At 37.2% G+C, this 19,892-nt stretch overlaps 1 protein-coding gene across 6 annotated transcripts in view; it reads right to left on the minus strand.

Moving 5' to 3' along the window:
• OSBPL9 (oxysterol binding protein like 9) overlaps nt 1-19,892 on the minus strand; it is a 177,669-nt gene that overhangs the window by 66,471 nt on the left and 91,306 nt on the right. For all 6 annotated transcript variants that reach the window (XR_002345204.1, XM_003482083.4, XM_003482085.4 and 3 more), the window contains one exon: nt 14,783-14,859. Coding sequence is in view for 4 of the 6 variants with exons in the window: in XM_003482083.4 (XP_003482131.2) it covers nt 14,783-14,859 (77 nt within the window). In the remaining 2 variants the exon portion in view is untranslated. The remainder of the gene's footprint in view (nt 1-14,782; nt 14,860-19,892) is intronic.

The raw sequence follows: 19,892 nt of genomic DNA on the forward strand, positions 1-19,892 counted from the left end.
GGTGTATATTAGGTGCTTAATAAATATCTACTGAATGAATGAGATACCAGTTACTATGCTACAAAAACAGCAGTATAAACAGCTAAAAAGCTTAAAAATGGGTAGTCTAACAAGCAGAACAGAGAAAGAGGGGGCAGAAGACTGATGTTGGTCTATAGGAGCCTTTTAGGACCATTCAGTTTTTAAATTATATGAGAGAGGTGCTACTGCCACATTTTTTACAGTTATATTCTGCATTGGCCACTTAACTTTCTTCTGACAACTTAAAGATTTCATTAAAATCACGAGTGGCCAAAACTGGTTAAAAGTACAGAGCTCCTTGCCACAAGATGGATAAATGGCTCTGTATTATATAATTACTCTTCACACTAACTTTACATTAGTATTAGGACATAACGAGTTGGAATTCTATGTTTTTCTCTAAAGAAGAATGTGGGGATAAAACTATTCTTTTATTTCATATACTTCCACATATAAAAATTTTTGGAAGCATGACTAACTTATGACATTACTTTATTGTAGTTTGAAAAAATTCAATTCTCATGATTTTTATATTCTTTATACTAGAATGAGCTCCAGAAAGACAAGGACAATATGTCATTTACCAACAGTTATATCCTCTACAACTAGTACAGTGAATGAAACATTAAGTGTCTGATAAATATTTACTAAATAAATAACTTTTCTGTATTTTCTACATGTTCCAAAAGACCACGTACTTTTTTTTTAATTTTAAACTTTATTTTTATAAAGAGAAGGCAGGAAAATATATAATAAGTCCTAAAAGATTTCCATAAAAACACAGTTAAAATAAATTTCAGGCAGTTAAATAACATTTGGCATCTTACAAAAATGGACTATCTGCTTAGTTACTTCCCCGGAATTCAAGATAGATGGGCTCCCAATACTGTAACAAAATTTATTAAAAAACTGAATCCTTGAATCCTAAATTCCTATCTATCTATTTATTTATTTATTTATTCATTTATCTTTTTAGGGCTGCACGCGAGGCACATGCAGGTTCCCAGGCTAGGGTTCGAATCAGAGCTAAGGCTGCTGGCCTACACCACAGCTCACAGTAATGCAGGATCCTTAACCCACTCAGCAAGGCCAGGGATCAAACCCACTTCCTCATGGATACTAGTTGGGTTCCTTAACCGATGAGCCAGTACAAGAACTCCCTAAATTCCAATTTAGAAGACAGAAATTTGTCTGCCCTCAGAATTAACAGCAATATTGGCAAAAGTCCTCAGGGGAATTTTCCTTTGTTGTAGGAACCACAGGTAACTGGCTGCTGCTTCCTATCATTTTACCTGTGGAAGAGGTGACACATCTATATTGCAATTGTTTCCTTTGGGAAATGAAGGGCTTTAAGGGAGAAAGACAAAACACTTCTACTTTTCCACATACTACAAATATAAAATCTAATGAGGATAAGGGAAATAATGTAGTGATAGTTATTATTATGTATTATATATTGAAATTTTGAAATAATATGTTCAAAAAGCTGATCTTCAGTGAAGCAGCTTAACAGTCAAGAAAAAACCTCAAAAGATTTCTATTAATCTTAGTTACCCAATTAGACACACAAGGCAGTATAGAAAAGAGGGTAGACTCAAGCTAACCTAATACCAATGATTGATTTCTAAGATACCATGCCAAATTGCACCTAATATTAAATTTGTGCTTGTCTATTATAAAAGTTTAACTAATAGGTAATTTTCATATGAAAGTATCTAATTGTGAAAAAAAGGCTTCAGAATGGTTCTACTGTTTTTCTAGTCTCAATAATGATTTGCAATCTGAATTCTATGACATCTCCTTCATGTATAATGATATTTTATTCACAGATTCAATAGTTTTTCTGGTGAGGTTTCTATGAGCCCTTCCATATTCTTATAGGTATCTTGTCTTTTCTCTCTAGGGGTTTGAGATCAAAGTCAATATACAGTGAAGAAATAGGAAAAGGCAAAAATAGTAAGATTACAAATCAGCAATGAAATTCCAATTTGATAACCACCTAAGATGCAGCCTACAGTGGGCCTACATAAACTTATACAGACAAGGACAATTATAGCCCAATTTCTTAGCCTAAAGAATAATCAAAGAAACCATTTAAGAAAAAATATTTAAATATCAATTCATTTATAGCATAAAAGCCAAAAACTTGGAAGTCTATACTACTCAAACATCTACATGAGGGCTGTCGTTGTTTTTTTACAGCTGCACCTATGGCATATGAAGTTCCCAGTCTAGGGGGTCCAATAGGAGCTGCAGCTGCAGTCTATACCACAGCCATGGCAACACTGGATCCGAGCTGCACCTGCAACCTACACTGCACCTTGCAGCAATGCCATATCCTTAACCCACTGAGCATGGCCCAGGATTAAACCTGCATCCTCATAGAGAAAACACTGGGTCCTTAACCTAATCAGCCACAATGGGAACTCCTACATGAGGGTTTTCAAATTGGGATCTAAAGAAGTCTCTATCACAATCTTTTATGTTTTAGTTTCTGATAAGCTAGGAAAATTAGTATAACCGCACACGGAATCAGCTCAGTAACAACCTCAAATCCAAGTGTTCACAAGTTATTTCCCTGTCCATGTTTTTGTTTATAATCAAGCTGGCATCATGCACTATTACTGGCCACAGAAGAGCCTTGACCATACAAATGATGTATGTGAAGTGAAGTGAAAACCAAAGACCTCATACTGTAAAAATAAAGGTTTCCCAGGAGTCAGGATAGAGAAAAGTGGTGAGATTATAGTTATTACATACCACACAGTAGTATATGCATGCCAAACTTAAAAACAATCTATCCCCCTGATAGTACCATACTCATATTCTAAGTAGTAACTAACTTTAAGCAAGGCAGTATCATTCATCACATTAAATTAATGTTAACTTAGATTTTATTGCTGTGTTTTGTTTGTAATTTGAAATTTTCATTTGGATGTACAGTTAGTTCTGTAAGATTTTAAACCTAAGAAGTTTATACATAGCTTTATGTTGGCCCACTTTAAATAACACTATGATATTTCATTTTAAAACACTGGAGTTTAAGAGTTTTATCTTGCAAGTTTTTTTTTTTTCCAAATGGGCCCATTTACTCAAGTTTATAAAATAGATTTTTACACCTGTGTAATATCCATTCAAGCTGCTATAATTTAAAATACCTTATGTAATATAGGATAGATACTGGAAAACCTGCAAGATATAATATCGTAAGTCTTATTCCAGTGATCAATCCCTTATTTGGCAATCTCTCAGCTTTTAGTTGGTACTGAAGCTTACTAGGGTTAATGAGGAATCTGATAGGCTTCCCCTCTATTAATCAGTATCATCAAATATCTATAGACTTAAAAGAGGGAATTAAGAGGCTCAGCAGCCCCTCTGGCCTCTCTTCAAGGAGTGAAGTTGGTTGTAAATACACGAAAAGGTACTGCAAGATGAATATAAGTGTAGAATGACTACTGGAAGCTCAACTTCCATAGGAGTTGACAGATAAGGTTTAGTTGTCTTCTTCCATGCTCAGATTAGCCTAATTGCAATTTGCAGATACCCAAAGAGGAGCAAAAGTAGGAAAAGAATGAAGGAAAGACAGAAGGAAAGGAAGAAGGTACAAGAGATGTTCCAGATGAATTCAATGTTAATCAGAACTGAAGGAAGAATAAAACTAATATTTATGAGTATCTTCTATGTACAAGGCATAATATGTTAGAGATACTATAATACCTCTCCACAACTGCTTTAGTTTATTTATTTATTTATTTATTTGTCTTTTTGTCTTTTCTAGGGCTGCTCCAGCGGCATATGGAGGTTCCCAGGCTAGGGGTCTAATTGGAGCTGTACCCACTGGCCTAGGCCAGAGCCACAGCAATGTGGGATCCAAGCCGCGTCTGCGACCTACCCACAGTTCACGGTAACACTGGATCCTTAACCCACTGAGCAAGGCCAGGGATCAAACCCACAACCTCATGGTTCCTACTCGGATTCGTTAACCACTGTGCCACAATGGGAACTCCACACAACTGCTTTATTGAAGACTTATACCTATCTTTAAAGATCAGGTAAAGTTTAAAGGTGGTTTAAAAGACAGATTACAAAGCTAATATGAGGGCAGAGTGAAGACCCAAGTCCTGGTCAGCCTGGCTCTAAAGATTTTCTACCATAATGTGTATTTGCCTCTTAAACCATATTAAGAAGCTTGGGGAAAAGAATATGAAAAAAGAATTAATATATATACATACAACACACACACACATATACACATACACACACATATATAACTGAATCACTCTGTGGTACAGCAGAAATTAACGCAGGTTTGTAAATCAACCATACATCAATAAAATTAAAAAAAAAAAGAAAAAAGAAAAAGCCTGGACAGTGCCTGCTGGGTTTTGCACATACTATCAATAAGACAGGTTCTCTCTCTAGCCTCATTATCTCAAGTGGGAAATGAATTACATAATATTTTATTATTAAAAGAGTTAATGCATGTAAAGCCCATACAATTCCCAGTGCATAAGAAGTGCTTAAATATTAGTTGCTACAATTATTATTACAAAGCAGAATGTTATATGGGCTAAAGGAAGTAGACATTATAGCAGAGGTTAAGAAAATATGAGATTAATTTTTATTATAATGAAAAGACAAGGGTGGAATGAAAAGGTAATATGCATTGGGTCTTAAATGTGGATTGAAACTCAACAGAGGCAAATTTGAGGACTGCAATGGTGAAGACCTAGAGCATGAGCAGAAGCACTGAACCAGGAGTGAGGTCTCTGTGGAGCATCAGGTACATGTAGGGACGGCAGGTAGAAAGGTAGGTTAGGGTCAAATCAAAGAAAGTGTAAAATTCCCCAACAAGAAGTTTTACTTCACCCTACAGGCAAATGTAAACCACTAAAGGTTTTTCATAGTTATGGAGGCCTTAGGACTATTAAATTATAGTTGCTCAGTTTATAATATAAAGAAGGAAATAAATTCAAGAATATTAGGAGGGCACCAGAAAAAGAGCTGGCCAGATACAACAAAAATGATAGTCAGAGAGTTCCCACTGTGACTCAGCAGGTTAAGAACCTGACTAGTATCCACGAGGATATGGGTTCGATCCCTGATCTCTCTCAGTGGGTTAAGGCATCTTAGTGTTGCCGCAAGTTGCAACACAGGGCACAGATGCAGCTTGGATCTGGTGCTGCTGTGGCTGTGGCATAGGCCAGCTCTGATTTGACCCTTAGCCTTAACTTCCATATGCTGTAGATACTGCTCTGAAAAAGACAACAACAACAAAATGATAGTCCAAGTGATCAGAGGAGTATGAGTAATTCTATTAAAAAGAGGGGAAAAAAAAAAAAAAAAGAGTCCCAGGTTTGGAGGATCAGAAGTTGTCACCAAAAAAAACCCCTCAACTTTCAAACCTCAATGGCTCAGATTATAATGCCATTTAACAGAAATAGAAATATTGGATAAAGAAATAGGTTTGAGGAGAAAAGAGCTGATAAGCTAGCTCAGTTTTAGCCTCACTGAGGTTGAGTTTCAGGGAGAAATTTAACTGGCAAAATCCAAAAGGAAAGAATACAGGGCTAAAGCTAAATATCAAAAGCAATATGAAGATGGGAGGAGGGGAGAAAGTCATCAACACATAAGTTTTAGCTGAATTTACGAAAATGGGGGGGCAGCTAGAGGGTGAAGAAGTAAAGCAGTCATAGTCTCAAAGGAAACATCATGCGGTCAAGAGTATGGGGGTAGCATTAACTTGGGGAAAGAGTAAGAATACATTTTCTTTGAAATATGCAAAGCAGAGAAAGAAACAGGTGAAGTCACTTAAGAACTGCTGAAGAAGAACTGAGACCTTTGTCTATAAATAAAAAGAGTAGAGTATATTAGATACTAAAGAGTAATGAAAAAGATTCCACTGTGGGGATTTGACCAGCAATTAAGAAGAAAGCAACAAGAAGATTGTTAAATATTTGTAGATAGCCATCTGAATTTTGTGACCTCTAAGGAGAAGCAGAGAAATGAGACAATGAGAGCCCTGGGGAATGGAAACCCAAATGGTATACAAAATATCCCGTGCAAAATACCCAGTGACAAAGAAATTCTAAGGGTGATAGCAAAATCTATGCTGAAGAAAACGACCATAAAGTCTACACTGGGAAGTGAGATAAACAAAACTAGAAAGGTACTAAATGCTCAGGAAAAAAAAAGAGAAGTAGAACTCAGACCAAAATGAGAGAAGCAGCGTTCAGAAGAACTAACGTGATAGAAGAGGATGAAGGTAAGAAAACTGTGGCCAAAGAGAAAACACTTTTAAACTAAGTATTTTGGAGATGGTGCAGCTCTTAGACAAGGCCAAAGCAGTATAGCTTAATGGCTAAAACAGAGATAAAACTCACTGGAATCTATGTAAATATCCTCTCCTTCACCCATTTGAGAGAGCTCCGAGAATACCTACTCCACAGGGGCCAACAGCATGTTATACATGTCAAAGTGCTCAATAAACGGCAATGTAGAAGCAACTCTACATCATCGGTTTGTTCATTAATTCCTTCAATTATTTCTTTAACTAACAGTTATTGAGCATCATTTAGAATGCCAAGTACTGGGGGTAGGAATGGTAAGAGTAGTTGTTGTTATATTAGTAATGTCTTAAAACTTATCAAGTTCTTAATCGAGCTAGGCATCACTTCAACAAGTTTAACTCATTTGATCATCAAAACAAGGCTGTAAAGTAGGTGCTTTTATTACCCTCAGTTTATTTTTACATTTTTATTTATTTATTTTTCTTTTTAAGGCCACATCTGCAGCATGTGGAAGTTCCTGGGCTAGGGGTCTAATTGAAGCTTCAGCTGCTGGCCTAAGCCACAGCCACAGCATTGCCAGAACCAAGCTGCATCTGCAACCTATGCAACAGCTGTGGCAACACCAGATGTGAGCTGCAGCTGTCACCTATGCTGTAGTTTGTGGCAATACCAGATCCGTAATCCACTGAGCAAGGTCAGGGATTGAACCAACATCCTTATGGGCACTATGTTGGATTCCGTTTTATTTATTTATTTATTTATTTATTTATTTATTTATTTTTGTCTTTTTGCTATTTCTTTGGGCCGCTTCCGTGGCATATGGAGGTTCCCAGGCTAGGGGTCTAATCGGAGCTGTACCCACCAGCCTACACCAGAGCCACAGCAACGCAGGATCCGAGCTGCGTCTGCAACCTACACCACATCTTACGGCAACGCCAGATCGTTAACCCACTGAGCAAGGGCAGGGACCGAACCCGCAACCTCATGGTTCCTAGTCGGATTCGTTAATCACTGCGCCATGACGGGAACGGGAACTCGTTTTTTTGTTTTTTTTTTTTTTTTTCCGTTTTTTTAAAATAATGATTTTTATTTTTTTTCCATTATAGCTGGTTTGCATTGTTCTGTCAATTTTCTACTGTACAGCATAGTGACCCAGTTACTATGTTGGGTTCTTAACCTGCTGAGCCACAACGGGAACTCCTATCTTCATTTTATTTTACTTTACTGTCTTTTGTCTATTTAAAAGGCCACATCTGTGGCACATGGAGGTTCCCAGGCCAGGGGTCAAATCACAGCTGTAACTGCTGGCCTATGCCACAGCCACAGCTACATGAGATCTGGGCTGTATCTGCCACCTACACCACAGCTCATGACAATGCCGTGATCCTTAACCCACTGAGCAAGGCCAGGGATCGAACCTGCGTCCTTGTTAACCACTGGGCTTGTTAACCACTGAGCCACGATGGGAACTCGCCTATCCTCATTTTATAGATGAGGACACTGGAACTCAGGGTAATCTCAAGAGTAAGTATTGGCACTGGGATAAAAACCAAGATATTAGGGCTCCACAGTCAAGTCCTTAACCACTGTTCACCATCTCTGGGAAGAAAATCTGTACTTTATTTGCCAGTCAAGTTAAAATTTAATTACATACTTCTGAAGATGGTGGAGTAAAAGGACTTGCGCTCACTTCCTCTTACAAAAACAAAATCACAGTTAATTACTGAACAACCATCAGCAAAAAAAACTGGAAACTACCAAAAAATGTATTTCATACCCAAAGACAAAGAAGAAGCCACAAGAAGACGGTAGGAGGTGCACTTTAGTGATATAATCAAATCCTATACCCACCAGGTGGGCCACCCACAAACTGGAAAATAATTACATTGCAGAGGTTCTCACACAGAAATGAGAGTTCTGAGCCCCACATCAGGCTCCTCATCCTAGGCGCCTAGCTGGCATCATGAGAAGGCACCCCCAAGAGCATTTCACTTTGAAGGCCAGTGGAGCCCGAGTGTAGGAGCTCCACAGGACAGGGGAAACAGGGACTCCACTCTGAGAGGGTGCACACAAGGTCTCACATGCCCTGGGATTCAGGGCAAAGCACTGACTCCTTAAGGGCCTGGGCCAGACCTACCCGCAGGTGATGGAGGGTCTGCTGGGGAGGTGGGGTTCAGCTGTGGCTCACTGCAGGAGCAAGGACACTGGGGGTAGAGCCCCATGGAATAATCATCAGTGTGAGCTCTCCTGGAAGTTGCCATTTTGGCCCCAGTCAACAGCCTGAAGGCTCAATGCTGGCACGCCTAGGCCAAAAAATTAACAAGCCCACCCATTAGCAGACAAAATGCCTAAGGACATCCTGAGCTCACAGCTACCTCTAAATACATCCCTTGACATGGCCCTGTCCACTAGAGGAACAAGTCCCAGATCCACTCACCAGTGAACAGACACCAGTCCCTTGCATGGCACAAGTTCCTGGACCAACCTACCCACCAGGGGGAAGATACCAGAAGCAGGTGGAACTACAATCCTCAGCCCATGGAATGGAGGCCACAAACACAAGTTAGACAAAACAAGGCAACAGAGAAATATGTTCCAGATGAAGGAACAAGCAAAACCCCCAGAAGAACTAAGGGAAGTTGAGATAGGCAATTTACCTGAAAAAAAAAATTAAAAGTAATGACGGTAAAGATGATCTAAGTCTCGGAAAAGGAATGGAGACACGGACCAAGAAGACACAAGAAAGGTTTAACAAAGACCTAGAATATTTAAAGAACAAACTAAATAGAGATGAACAATATAATAACTGAAATGGAAAATACACATAGATGGTATTAATAGCAGAATAAATGAGGTGGAAGAATGAGTAACTGAACTGGAAGACAGACTGGTGGATATCACTGCCACAGAACAGATTAAAGAAAAAAGAATGAAAAGAAATGAGGACAGTGAAAGAGACCTCTAGGACAAAATAATATGTACTAGTATTCATATTATTGGGGTCTCAGAAGAAGAGAGAGAGAACAGGCCTGAGAAAATATTTAAAGAGATAACAGCTGAAAACCTTCTTAATACGGGAAAAGAAACACTCACTCAAGTCCAGGAAGCTCAGAGAATTCCATACAGGATAAACCTAAGGAGGAACATGCTAAGACATGTATTAATCAAAAGACAAAAATTAAAGACAAAGAGAAAATATTCATATCAACAAGGGAGTTTGCTTGGCACAGTGGGTTAAGGATCTAGCATTTTCACTGCAATGGCTTAGGTCACTGCTGTGGCACAGGTTCAATCCTTGACCCAGGAACTTCCATGTAATGCAGACAAGGCAAAACAAACAAACAAACAAACAAAAAACCCAGCAAGGGAAATGCAACAATATACAAGGAAATTCCCATATGATTTTCACCTGATGAGAACTATAAAACATTATTCAAGGAAATTAAAGAATCTATGGAAAGATATTCTATGCTCCTGGGTTAGAAAAATTAATATTGTAAAAATGGCCATACTACCCAAAGCAATCTAAAGATTTGATGCGATCCCTATCAAATCACCCATGACATATTTCACAGAACTAGAACAAACAATACAAAAATTTATATGGAACCCCAAAAGACCCAGAATTGCCAAAGCAATCCTGAGGAACAAAAACCAAGCAGGAAGCATAATTCTCCCAGACTTCAGGCAATATTACAAAGCCACAGTAAGCAAGACAATGTGGTAGTGGTAACAAAACAGACATACAGACCAATGAAACAGAAGAGAGAACCCAGAAATAAACCCAGACACCTACAGTAAATTAATCTTCAACCAAGGAGGCAAAAATATAAAATGGGAAAAAGACAGTTTTGTCAGTAAGTGGTTCTGGGACAATTGGACAGCCACATGTAAATCAACAAAAGTGGAGCATACCCTCACACCATGCACAAAAATAAACTCAAAATGGCTTAAAGACTTAAATGTAAGACATGACACCATCAAACTCCTACAAGAGAAGAGAGGCAAAACATTCTCTGACATCAGCCTTACAAATGTTTTCTCAGGTCAGTCTCCCAAAGCAACAGAAATAAAAGCAAAAATAAACCAGTGAGACCTAATCAAACTGACAAGCTTTTGCACAGCAAAGAAACCATTAAAAAAACAAAAAGACAATTTACAGAATGGGAGAAATAGTTTCAAACAATGCGACTGACAAGGGCTTAATCTCCAAAATACCCAAAAACTTACAATTCAACAGCAAAAAAGCCAGCAACCCAATGGAAAAATAAGCAAAAGATCTGAATAGACATTTCTGCAAAGAAGATATACAGATGACCAACAAGCACATGAAAAAATGCTTGACACCACTGATTATCAGAGAAATACACATAAAAATTACTCTGAGGTACCACCTCACACCAGTCAGAACGGCCATCATTAGTAAGTTCACAAATAACAAAGGCTGGAGATGGTGTGGAGAAAAGGAACCCTCCTGCACTGTTGGTGGGAATGTAAGTTGGTACAACCACTATGGAAACAGTATGGAGGTGCCTTAGAAAACTATACATAGAACTACCACATGACCCAGCAATCCCACTCTTGGGCATATATCCAGACAAAACTTTCCTTGAAAAAGACACATGCTCCCGCATGTTCATTGCAGCACTATTCACAATAGTCAAGACATGGAAACAACCTAAATGTCCATCAACAGATAAATGGATTAAGAAAATGTGGTGTATATACATATATACAATAGAATACTACTCAGCTGTAAGAACAAAATAATACCATTTGCAGCAACATGGATGGAACTAGAGACTCTCATACTGAGTGAAGTAAGTCAGAAAGAGAAAGACAAATACCATCTGATATCACTTATATCTAGAATCTAATATAGAGCACAAATGAACCTTCCACAGAAAAGAAAATCATGGACTTGGAGAACAGACCTGTGGTTGCCAAGGGGCAGATAGAGGGAAAGGCATGGATTGGGAATTTGGGGTCAACAGATGCAAATTGTTGCCTTTGGAATGGATAAGCAATGAGATCCTGCTGTATGGCACTGGGAACTATATCTAGTTACTCATGATGGAGCATGATAATGTGAGAAAAAGAATGTATACATGTATGTGTGACTGGGTCACCTTGCTATACAGAAGAAAATTGACAGAACACTGTAAACCAGCTATAATGGAAAAAATAAAAAAATAGTAAAAAAATAAAACAACAACAATGAAAAAGATTTTCAGCTGACTTTTCAATAGAAACTTTGCAGGCCAGAAGGAAGTGGCATGATTAAATATTTAAAGCAATGAAAGGGAAAAACCACAACCAAGAATACACTACCCAGCAAGGCTTTCAGACTCAATGGAGAAATCAAAAGCTTTACGGACAAGGAAAAGCTAAAAGAATTCTGCACCATTAAACCAGCTTTACAACAAATGCTAAAGCGGCTTCTTTTAGCAGAAAAGAAAAGGCCACCTCCAGAAACAAGAAAATTACAAATGGGAAAGCTCATCAGTAAAGACAAACACACAGTAAAAGCAGGAAATCATCCACACTCATATATGATACCAATACCAGTACTGTGGGAAGAGGAAGACACAAATGCAGGATATTGGAAATACATTTGAAATTAAGAGACCAGCAACTTAAAAAATCTTAAATATACATAGCCTGCTATGTCAAAAACTCACGGTAACTGCAAATCAAAAATCTACAATAGATACACACAGAAGAAAAGAAATCCAAACATAATACTAAAGACTGTCATCAAATCACAAGAGTTGAATAAAAGAGGAATGGAAGAAAAATTATCTATAAAAACAAATCCAAAATAATTACCAAAATGGAAATAAGAACATACATGTTGATAATTATCTTAAATGTGAGTAGATTAAACATTTAATTACATATTTATAAATGTCCTATCTTCTGCATGTATTAACTTTAGGAAAAATATAAATAACCTTTCATTACATATATTTTAAAATAGCAAAGTATCAAAGTCTAAGACTTCTGAAAGTTATCTTTTTCTTCTCAGTATACCCAAAGACATATCTCTTCATAGTAAAAGCTCATAAATTCCACAACTGGATCAAATTAGGTACCTGAACTTAAGGAGGTGGGAACTATATATACTCTAAAGGAGAACAAGAAGAATATAAGGACTTTGTGAACTGTGCAGTGAGTTCGGCATTCAAAGGAAAGAGATCACTAAGTGTGGGGTGTGGGGAAGGAGGGATTGGTCAGGGGAGACTCCACAGAAGATGTCAGTTCTGAACTGAGCTTTGAAGAAAAGAAGCAAAATACAAATGCGGAGTGGAGGCAGATGACATTGCAGAGAGAGAAAACATCATGTACAAGAATGCAGAGACCAGAAATGAAGATATGCTCAGAGGAAAGGGAGTAAGCAGCAGCACTCTAGCAGGAATACAGTGATAGAAATATCTAGAAGGGCAGGGTGATAACAGATCATAAAGAGACAAGTATCATTCTAACCAACTGTGGGGGAATCTCATCTGCCACATTCAGTAATATAATTTTTAAAATATTTATTGTCTTACTGGATCACAAATTTGCTGAAATGATGCTACAGTCATTTATTAAACTGCTTAAATTAAAGCAAAACTTATATAGAAATTCTTAAAAAAGAAATCATAGAATTTCTTCATAGAAATTACAAAGTTGCTTTTAAAAAAGCACAGCTCATAGAGTAACTTATAGATCTCCTACTTCAACTCCTTATTCATTTCTTAGAGTCTCTTAATAACCATATCCTCACATAAGGTTTTTTAAGCCTCTATCCTCTTTCAAAGTGAGGAAAGTGTGCCATCTTGTAGGACTTGTGATATCCTATACTAACTTGTCTAATCAAGCCAATTCTTGATATAGGACAAAGATAAGTTGAAATAAGGGGTTATAAAACATCAGTTTTCTATGATTCAATTCTATAAATCAAAAAAATAATCTAATCAAAATCTATACATGCCACAATATAAGCTCTTTCAGTGGAGAATAAACAGAAAACCATCTATCAGTACAGCAGAGGAGACATTGTTGTTTTTTTCACCTAACATCTTTTTTCCCTATTCTGACTCTGCCTGGAGGCGGGTGGTCATGGAGGACCACCTCCTACCCTCCCAGTTACATGTTTTTTGTTTTTGTCTTTGTCTTTTTGCCTTTTCTTGAGCTGCTCTGCGGTATATGGAAGTTCCCAGGCTAGGGGTCTAATCGGAGCTGTAGCCACCAGCCTACACCAGAGCCATAGCAACACAAGATCTGAGCCGCATCTGCAACCTACACCACAGCTCACGGCAACGCCAGATCCTTAACCTACTGAGCAAGGCCAGGGATCGAACCTGCAACCTCATAGTTCCTAGTCGGATTCATTAACCACTGCACCACAATGGGAACTCCACCCAGTTATGTGTTTCTGATGAAGCAAATAACATCCCAGCTTGAGAGGGAGAACATATGACTATGAAACTGTGATTGGTCAGGACTGGGTAAGTGATTGAAGCTAAGGTACCAGCACTAAACTTCTTAATCCAAAAAGCACAATAGCCTCCTATGGATTTGGAGTTCCACCAATTGGAGGCTGAAATTGCTGCAACCATTTTACTACCTCAAAACGGCTAACATCTAAAAGTGAAACCAACTCAGAAGAACTGAGATCCAGAAATAGATGGGGAATCTGGGTACTCGTGACACTATTTATGTGTTTGTTTGTTTTGTCTTTTTTGCCTTTTCTAGGGCTGCTACCATGGCATATGGAGGTTCCCAGGTTAGGGGTCGAATTGGATCTACGCCTGCCGGCCTACACCAGAGCCACAGCAACACCAGATCTGAGCCAAGTCTGCAACCTACACCACAGCTCACGGCAACGCCAGATCCTTAACTCACTGAGCAAGGCCAGGGATCGAACCCGCAACCTCATGGTTCCTAGTCGGATTTGTTAACCACTGAGCCACGATGGGAACTCTCTCATGACACTATTTAAACGCCTCCTTCAAACTACGCCCAAGCCGGATGTGCTTTTTTTCTTAAACCAGTTTGGGTATTTTTTTCTTTCACTTTCATCCCTAGGAGTACCACCCAACACATATGCTTAACTGCCACATCCTATAACAAGAAAAGGTCAATTTCTCAGCACTCATTTATTATAAGCTGAGAATATATTATGTATTATTATATAATTTGGCTGAACCAATAACTAACTATAGATAACTAAATTTAAAAAATTAGCCTAGTACATTTTAATTTTAACAATATTTTACTTTCAACATTGCCTTGCACTATCTTGTTTCTAGACAAAAATCAGTATTTTAAGCAGAAGAAAGTGACACATCTATATAACACTGTAAAGGCAAAAATAACCCAGAAATTAAAATTTTCACTACATCATATTAATTATTTAAAAGAACAGAAAACAAAACAAAACAAAAACCTAATGAACTATCCAGAAGCCATGTAAAGACTCTTACTTGAAGCTGAAGAGTATGTCGAAGAATTGTTTCCTCTAAGGCATGGATCCACTTCTCTCGTTCATCAGCATCACGAGCTGGAATGAAAGTTTGTAAAAATTAAAACCTTAGGTTCTACAATATACCTTCATATTTGGAAGTAAAAACTTTAAACCATGATGCTAATAGAAAAGGGTTTTAGTTCTACCATTTCTTTAATTTTCCAAATATGCAATCTGCTTACAGCAGTTTATAACAAAGGTAATACACGTGTTTAATGATAGCAAGCTACCTTCCCACTGAGAATAATCAGAAAAGCTGAAATTATCAGTAAAAATAACTGTTTTGAAGGCATTAGAAAACAACAAGGTAGTAAAGGACAGACCAAAATCTAGGAGAAGACAAACATCTAGAAGATTAGCCTGGTGTTTAGGGCCATGTTTCTCCTGGAGGCATTATTAACACCAGGAGAGGAGATACAGATTGAGCAATATCTTAAGAAGCTCTGTCAGTATGTATAGGCAGGGGGCATACGGGAACTCCATGTAGTCTGCTCAGTACTTCTGTGAACTTAAAACTACTCCAAAAAATAAAGTCTACTAAAAAACAAAACCGAAAAAAAAAAAGGTGGGGGGGTAGGCAAAAAAACAGTCTTCTCAGGCCAAAACCAGGAGACCAGGGCCCATCAACAGTGGTAGTTCAGGTAAACAGCTCAAGTTTTGATTGGGACCTCAGAAGGCTACACCTTGGGATTAAGAATAAAACAGAATTAAAACAATCACTCAGTCATGTGGGATGGTCCAGAAAAATCTTGATGCCTGAAATGGCTTAAAACTACCCCCAGGTTGTTGGTGACTCTAAACACCTGGTTGGCAAGAGCAAATGAAAAGCTTCTCTGTAGAAAATAACATCATCTCAGCCACCAAATTATTTCTATAAACAAATTTTAAATATGTCTAGAACATAAGCAAAGACAACCAAAGACATACCAGCAGAAAAAAACCAAAGATGAATGAGAATCAAAAGACAACAGAAGCAGACCAACAAGAGCTCCAGATATTTGAACAAACAATCCCCACACTTTAAAATCAGCTATGCTTAATACATTCAATAAAAGACTGAAAACTCTGATTTAGAGTCCAATTTATAAACGATACAGGTTTTTAATATAATTGAATATAAATTCTAAAATTGAAAACTATAATAAACAAAATTAAGAACTCAGTGGATAAGTCTAATAGCAGATTAAATCATTTAAAAGAGACTATGGATGAACTGGAAGAGCAATTAAAGAAACTTGCCAGAACAAAAAACAATTGAGTCAAAGGGATAGAAAACATAGAGGAAAGGGAGAGCAACAGAGAGAGTGAGAGGGTATAACATGCATGTGATTGAAATACCAAAAGGAGACAAAAGAAAGAATGGAATAGAAGCACTATCTGGCTAAGAAATTTTCAAAACAGATGAAAGACATTAAGCCACAGCTTTCAGAAGCCCTAAGATTTCTAAGCAAGATAAATCAAAGAAAATCCATGCTAAAATCCTGTGAAATCAGATTGTTATGATCATATACAACTACAGATGTGATAAATTCATTTGAGTAATAATAAAAAAAAGAAGCCTCCCAACTCTCAAGTCATGAGTTTCTTGTTCATGCTAAAATTTTCACAGTCATAGATAATAAAACCAATAGAAAAAAAAAAAAAAGAGAAAAGAAAAGAAAATCCATGCTAGGCATATCACAGCAAAAATTACTACAAGCCAAAGGTATAGGAAATACCTTAAAAACAGCTACAGGTAGGGGGAGACAGGGAGAGAAAGAAGAACAGATTACTTCTAAAGTAGCAACAATTAGGAATTCCCTGGCGGCCTAGTGGTTAAGGACTTGGCATTGTCACTGCTAAGGCTTGGGTTACTGCTGTGGCTCAGGTTTGATACCTGTTGGGAACTTATGCATGCTGTGGGTACAGCCAAAAAAAAAGAAAGAAAGAAAAAAAGGGAGTTCCCATCGTGGCTCAGTGGTTAACAAATCCGACTAGGAACCATGAGGTTGTGGATTCAATCCCTGGCCTTGCTCAGTGGGTTAAGGATCTGGTGTTGCAGTGAGCTGTGGTGTAGGTTGCAGACGCAGCTCGGATCCTGCGTTGCTGTGGCTCTGGCTGGTGACTACAACTCCGATTAGACCCCTAGCCTGGGAACCTCCATATGCCGTAGGAGTGGCCCAAGAAAAGGCAAAAAGACAAAAAAAAAAAAAAAGGCAACAATTACATGTGCTAGGTCTCAAAAGAAACAATGAGAACCAGAAGACAAAAGAGTACTATATTTAAAGGCTAAAAGAAAATAACTATATTTAAAGGCTAAAAGAAAATAACTATATTTAAAGGCTAAAAGAATAACTTCAAATCTAGAATTTGGTGAAAAATATCTCTAAGGAATTAAGGTCATTTTCAAACAACAAACAAAAACAGAGTTTAAGCACAAGCAGATACTTATTAAAGAAAATTTGAAAAGGTATTCTCCATGCCTTCTCTTGGAATAATGTCTGATAGAAGATGGTAGAAGTAGGAAAAAATGTAGAACAACAAAAATAAGTACATGGGTAAAGCTAAATGAATAGTGACTACCTAAAATAATAATATCCTGGAAGGTTTTAAATAAGAGCATACAAAATTGAAATACAAGACAATTGCAAATAGATTAGGAAAGGTAAAATGGAGTTAATGAATTCTATGTTTCTTGCATTGTTCGGAAAAAAATTACCAATTAACATCAGATTTTAACAACTGAAGGAATTATCTTGTAATTTTTAGAGTAATCATTGAAAGCATTTTCTCTTTAGTGTTTAACTTCCAAAATAATAAAAATTTTAAATTTAATAATAGGAGTTCCCACAGTAGCACAGTAGGTTAAGAATCCAACAGCAGTAGTTCAGGTTGCTGCAGAGGTGTGGGTTCAATCCCCAGCCTGGCACATTGGGTTAAAGGATATGGCATTGCTGCAGCTGTGGCATAGGTTGCAGCTGTGGTGTAGGTTGCAGCTGTGGCTCAGATTTAATCCCCGACCTGGGAATTTCCATATGCCAAGGATGCAGTCATAAAAAGAAAAATAAAGTAAAATAAAATTCAATAAAAAATTATCAAAAAATTGATAAAAAGGAGAAAAAAGAAATAGGATATACAAGACAAAAAGAAAACATATGGTAGGAGCTCCCTGGTGGTCTAGTGGTTAGGATCTGGCACTTTCACCACTGTGGACTGGGTTCAATCCTTGGTCTGGGAACTGAGATTCCATGTCAAGCTGATACATGTTGTGGCCAAATGTAAATAAATAAATAAAATAAATGAGAAAACATGGCAAAACAGTAAATTTTAAGCCTAAAAACATCAATATTAAGTGTAAAGTAAATGCTCCAACTGAAAAAGAAAGGTTTTTAAACAAGATTTTAAATGATGCTTACAAGAGATATTTACTAAGCATAAGGGTACAACAATTTTGAAAATTCAGTACAGAAGAAAGATATACCAGAGAAACACTAATCCCCAAAAGGTGATGTTATTAAAATCACATAAAATAAATGTTATCACAAAAAGTCTTCAAGAGGTTCACTTTGTAAATACAAGGGGTTCAATTAATTAGAAAGATATGATAAATATAAATTTATATGTAAATAATTATTAACATGGAATATATATATGTATTTTTATGTTAACACATCTCTCTCATTAACCGATAGATCAAGGAGACAAAAAAATTTCTAAGGATCTAGAAGATCTGAACAATCCCTGGTGAATAAACTTGATCCAATGGGCGTACAAAGAACTCTGTACCCAAGTGTAAACTACACATTCTTTTCTAGAACACACAGAATACTTCTCAGAAATAACCGTATAATGGACCCTGAAAAGGTCTTAACAAATTTCAAAGGATTTAAATCACAGACAGTGAAAATTTTTGCTAGAAGTCAGTTACGAAAATATAAATTAGAAAATAAAATATTTGAAAAAAAATTTAAAACACTAAATAATCTATTGGTCAAAGAAAAATATTTCACTAGAGATTAGAAAATACTTGAAACTGCAAAATTGAAAATATGACATATTGAAAGTTGTTGGATGAAGTTTAAAGCAGTGCATAAAGAGAAATTTACAGCCTTAAATAAATATAGAGGGGAAAAAAGTTGAAAACAATAGGAAATTAAATTCAAAAAAAGCATAAAGGAAATAAGGAACATAAATTAACCAAGTAGAGAGAAAGTGATAAGACAGATCCATCAATAAAGCCTATAAAGCTGGTTACCTGAAATAACCACTGAAACTGATGAAACTTCTAGCAAGACTGAATAGGAGGGAGCAGCGCAGGTCATTAACACCGTGAATGAAAAAAAAAAAAAAGACATCATGATAGATGCACACATTCAGAAGTTTGTAAGAGAATGTTATGAATAACTCCATGATGACAAAAATGAAAATTTTAAATGGAAAATTTTATTTAAAATATAACCTATCAGAGTTCCCTGGTGGCCCAGTGGTTAAGGACTCAGTGTTTTCATTGCTGCGGCTTGAGTTCAATCCCTGGCCCAGGAACTTCCACATGAAAGGGCACAACCAACCAAAACAAAACAAAAAGCCCAAAAACAACCTACCAAAACTTCCACAGGAAGAAAATTTAAAATATGGATAGTTTTATAACTATTTAGGTGAGACCACAGGAAAGTGCCCTTTGGGTAGACCAAATATACTCTATATTAGGAGTTCCCCTGTGGCCCAGTGGGTTGAGGTTCTGGTGTTGTCACTGCATTGGCTCAGGTTGCTGCCGTGGTGTGGGTTCGATCCCTGGCGCAGGAACTTTTGTATGCCACAGGCACAGACAAAGAAAGAAAGAAAATGGTAAGGGAGAAAACCATAATGATATCTGAGATAAAAGGTTGGAACAGAGGTATCAGTATGAACACATGATTTTCAATATAGGTAAGTAACTATAGGTGGAAATATGGACATGAACACACATTTATGTACACATGTATATAACATTCATATGTTTCTTCACTCTGAGAGGGCCTGGGTGCCACGACACCCAACAGCAATAAGTACACCTCGCACTAGGCGATCATTTCTAAACGCCATTCTCCATT

Source organism: Sus scrofa, chromosome 6 (assembly GCF_000003025.6).
Source record: "Sus scrofa isolate TJ Tabasco breed Duroc chromosome 6, Sscrofa11.1, whole genome shotgun sequence".
Taxonomy (NCBI): Eukaryota; Metazoa; Chordata; class Mammalia; order Artiodactyla; family Suidae; genus Sus; species Sus scrofa.